Source organism: Ammospiza nelsoni, chromosome 2 (assembly GCF_027579445.1).
Source record: "Ammospiza nelsoni isolate bAmmNel1 chromosome 2, bAmmNel1.pri, whole genome shotgun sequence".
NCBI classification, from domain to species: Eukaryota; Metazoa; Chordata; class Aves; order Passeriformes; family Passerellidae; genus Ammospiza; species Ammospiza nelsoni.
The window spans coordinates 14833389-14838405 of NC_080634.1; the positions used below are offsets into that span (position 1 = coordinate 14833389).

Here is a 5017-nt window from a genome sequence, read left to right on the forward strand (position 1 = left end):
TATCTGTTTATCATTGTTAATGCACTTAAAAATCTGATGCTCTGAACAGAGCTGTTTGATACCTATATTTATTAATAGGTTGCTACTTCTTTGTAGAGTCCATTTTGTAGACCTCCCATCTCAGAAAAGAACATTTACTAACAGCACATCAGACATATTTCTTGTCAAGCTCAGTGCCTTAGTTTCTTCTGAAATGTACACTAAATATTAACCTGCTTAAAATCTTTGAACTATTATTTATTGTAACCTTGTTTGCTTCATTTAGGATTTCAAGCATACCAAGTCCTTTGTTATTTAGAAGATATCAGCCTCTGTGAGGGACATCAAATTACTACTTGTTATACAAAAGTATCAATGTCCTGGTTTCAGCTGGGATAATTTTCTTCATAGTAGCTGTGTTTTGGATTTAATATCAGAATAAAATTGATAACACACTGATGTTTTAGTTGCTGCTGAGTAGTGCTTACTCCAAGTCAAGGAGTCCTCAGATTCCCATGGTCTTCCAGCGAGGAGGTGCAGAAGAAGCAGGGGCAGAGCACAGCTGGGACAGCTGATCTGAGTTGTCCAAAGGGATATGCAGAATCACAGAATTATCGAATAAGCTGAGTGGGAAGGGACCCATCAGGATCATGAAGTCCAGCTCCTGGCCCTGCACAGGACACCCCAAGAATCACACCATGTGCCTGCCATGTTGTCCAAACATTTCTGGAACTCAAACAGGCTTGGTGCTTGGTGACTGCCTCCACGCCAGAATGTCACTCTCGGTATTTAAACTGGGGAAGTTGGCCAGGAGGAGCCAACTGCTGCTGGGGGACAGGCTGGTCATCAGTCCGTGGGTGGTGAGAAACTGTTGTGCATCACTTGCCTTTTCACTACAATTGATAGTATTGTTGTTTTTATTAGTATTATTAGTATCTTATTTTACTTTGTTTCAATTATTAAACTTGTTTTCTCAACCCACAAGTTTTACTTTTTTTTTCCCCAGTTCTCCCACTGGGCTGGAGTGGGGACAGTGAGCAAACAGCCACATGGGGCTGAGCTGCTGACTGAGCTGCTGGCAGTTCTTTTTGGCACCCAATGTGGGACTCAAAATGTTGAGACAAAACCAGATCTGACTAGAGCATGTTAAAACAAGTTTGTTATAAGCCTTCATTGTATTGGTTTAATAGTTGCTGGTCACCATATCGATTCATTCGCTCTAGGCCTGGGCTAAGGTTATCACTGTGTTGTTCTGTGTTGTACTGGCTTGTGAAATGATAGAATGACACGAGCCTGTCTGGTGTGTGTCCCCTCTGTCCTTTGGGAGCCATCTGCTGGAAACTATCCACAGTTACATCTACTGCCTTTTACCATCAGAGAGCCAAACCATGGGAAAAACACCTTCCTTCCCCTCCAGGATGATTACAATAGCATTTGAGAATTTAAAGGACTTTGCATATCCTGTGACTACCCTTGAACCTGGTCCTTTTGGTAACAATCAGTGTGTTGTTGCATTTGGTTCAGGCCTTATTTAGGGTTAGGAAATTATCTGTGACAACCAAAACTCCACTGACGTGTACTGTACCTACACAAACTTCAGTAACAGGCCAACAAGAGGCAACCACTCAATCCTTACTCCTGAGTGAGCTGCAGGATATACATAAATATTTCAGCTGTTGTCCTGATGAGCATCCTACCACCTAGCTGTTCCAATGCTGGGATAATGGGACTAATGGGCTGGAACTAGAGGGAAGGAATCACTTTCTAAGAAAGCAAGCATTGATTGCAAGAGAGATTGCAAGAGAGACACAAGTCCCCAGCCTCTGGAAGTGACTCCTGTCAAGCCTGAAGGAAAGGTATCCTTACAGGAATGACACTACATGTCACCATGCAAGTGGAAAGATATCCAATACTTGAGGGAATTAGCCATGCTAGAGATTTATTTTGACCTGGACAATACAAGGTTCCCCACAGATCCAGACCAATTCCTTTGAGGTGGAAGTTTGTAGAGTGTACCAAGAGTACACACCAACCCACTGGCAACATCAATCTGAAAAGACATCACACATCTGTGGATACAGTGGCTTGCCATCTCTGGGAATTTGAAGACAACCTCTCTTCCTCTCTCATCTGTGAAGAAACTATCAGATAAACTGTCCCAGGAGTTTCAGCAGCTCAAAGAGTTTATGTTCTATTCCTCACCTCTACAGCCCCATGCTAATGACAGTAGGCATTGCCCCAAGAGGGAGGATATGGAAGGTACACGCCATGGGATACCCTGTGGGTTTAGCTGAGACACCACAGAGAAGGCATGAAGAATTGGGATGGGAGACCTACCGTGACCCTAGAGACATGAATTGTAAGGAAAACAATCCCAAATTGAGGTTCTTCCAGGAAAGCTGCTACTCCCATCTCCAGTGGATGGTTTCCCAGGCAGAGTGGAAGGGCTGAATTTACTCCTGATCCTATAGAAAGAAATTCTAATCCATTTCTTCAAAATGTAAGCTTAGATGTAGGTTTTTTGAAAATGCATATTCCAAACTAGTCTGATTGTAAGCCTTCTTTATCAAGTGATTCAGAAGAATGATTTTACATGGGGCCCTGAGCAACACCTTTTCAACAGAATAAACTAGAAATACTTGGAAAACACTCACAGATGCTTGGGCCAAGGAACATGGCATTTAGTGGGTATATTGTATCATGCACCAGCTGAGAAAACCACATGATCCAATGGACTGTTAGACTACACTGAGAGCAATGGCCAGGGGGAACCTTCAAACACTGGGATGCACATTGGCAAAGGCCACCTGGTGCGTCATCTGCCAAGTGGGCTGGCCCTGCCCAATCAAAACTTTTACTGTAGAAGAGAATAAAGTTCCTGTAGTGCACATGAAAACTGTGCTGATGAAGACAGTCTGGGTTGTTCTTGCCTTGGGCAAAGGCAAACTCATCTGTGGGATTGTTTTTGCTCAAGGACTTGGGCATACTTGTTAAGATGGAAGGATCTGCAAGTCTGGTTTGTGCATTGGTTTCATTGAATAGCCAGTGCATTGTGTGATGTTAATTGTTGTGAAATGCTGTGTATTAGCACTTTTACATCAGCTGCATGCCCACAATTGTACTGGGCACCTCATGGTGCCTGTCTCCACCCCTCCAGCTTTGGGGATGTGAACTCAGCTCCCTTTCAACTGCCATATTAAGAATCAACTGTGAAACTGTGATGTAACAGGACAAGCAGAGCAGTGACGGAACCAGAACTGGCTTCAACATGCACCAATCCAACACCAGACCCCCTCTTTCCTGCCCTGAAAGACTGTTCATGACACTCACAAGTCACAACTGTATACACCAAAAGTCATGGACTGAATGAATTCAGTAGACATCTATGGGGATTGTCTATAGATAAAGGAAATGGTATCTGTGTGTGCATCTATAAAAAGACAGGAAAGGTGCTGGTATATTGGGAAGTGCGGGATCTGGCATGACATAAATGGTATGGAATAAGCAGCTGATACTTCTCTGGTTTCAGCTGGGAGTTAATTTTCTTCCTAGTAGCTGGTACAGAGCTGGTTTTTTTTTAATTAGTATTAGAATAATATCAGTAATACAATAATGTTTCAGTTGTTGCTCAGCAGTACTTACCCTGACTCAAAGACTTTCCAGTGTCTGATGCTCTGCCAGTGAGAAGGTGCTCAAGCCACAAGGGATCAGGGCCAGGACCCTGACCTGAACTGGACAAAGGGATAGAACATCATGCCCAGTATTTAAACTGGGGGGAAGTTGGCTGGGAGGGGCCATTTGCTGCTGGGGAACAGGCTGGACTCAGTCAGTGAGTGGTGATGAGCACTTGTGCTCTGCATCACAGGTTTTTTCTCAGGTTTTCTCTTTCTCTCTTTTTCCCATATTATGACTTTGGTTCAATTATTTAAGTGCTTTATCTCAACCCACAAATTTTGTTTCTAATTCCCTTCCCTACAGGGAAGGGACAGGGAGTGAGCCAGAGGCTATGGGATGCTTAGTTGCTGGCTGGGGTTAAAATCACAAGGGATCTTTGGGCCTCTGCTCTGTAAATATTGTTTCCATGTCTTACATGCTGAAAATAAAAACTGCCAATATTTAGTCAACCTAGCTGTGATGGTATTTCAAAAAAAAACAACCCCCAAATAAACTTGAAGACAAATTAACTTGTATATTCAATTTAGTTCTGTGTGAAAGCTTCTCATTTTGTTCATTTGTACATGCAGCTATACAAGATTCACTCTTGCAGCTTGGAAAAATCTATTCAAATAACTTTCATAGGTGATCTCACTACTTGTGTCTCAACCATTGTCAAGGGCTCAATTTCTCCTGCAATTCTGATGTACTAGGACTTAAGAGATGACTTTGGCAAATCTGATACAATTGCAAAGCATGTAGCAGTAAACTCACTATGCTGACAAAATAAATCTTCCTGTAATAAAAGCTCAAGCATTGTTTTAGTGTTTAATGTGGAAGTCTCTCTCTCTGTAGACTGCATATGTAGTTTTATTCTGAAGAAAAATCATGTCAATACAATTCAAACTAGTATGAAGACTGTCAAAGTGTTTATGTAGTTTCTCAGATATAAGTTTTATAAATAAATAGCTCCTCAGAAGTTAAAGTGTTTGTGTCAATAGTTCAGTTGCAGAGATTTGCACCTCACAACTTCTTTAGCAGACTTCATCACCTTTGTGTTCATTGATGCAGTGTAGAATTAGGGCATTTGTGCCTGTGCTTTTGACTGTGCACCTCCATCACTATTGTAGGGCTTTGCTACAGACTTTAGGTTCATGGAGGTTTTTTTTCTGCAGAAGCTTTTTGGATAAATTCAACAGAACAAATAGTTCCTTCCTGGTGTATCATTACAAGTGTTATAGTATCTAAGCATTAAAACACAGCACACAAATGAGTTTTGCAGTTAACACAGAGCAGCACTATCAGCTGCCTCTGTCATGTAGGAGCTGATGATCACAGCTAGCCACACTCACCATGCAATTAAGAGCTTCTTCACACCATGAAA

The 5017-nt window shown here is 42.0% G+C and overlaps 1 protein-coding gene across 1 annotated transcript in view; it reads left to right on the plus strand.

Moving 5' to 3' along the window:
- JAM2 (junctional adhesion molecule 2) overlaps nucleotides 1-4489 on the plus strand; it is a 40580-nt gene extending 36091 nt beyond the window's left edge. The window contains exon 10 of the mRNA XM_059465930.1: nucleotides 266-4489. Within this exon, the coding sequence (XP_059321913.1) occupies nucleotides 266-298 (33 nt within the window). The 3' untranslated portion in view covers nucleotides 299-4489. The remainder of the gene's footprint in view (nucleotides 1-265) is intronic.
- Nucleotides 4490-5017: the final 528 nt, after the last annotated feature.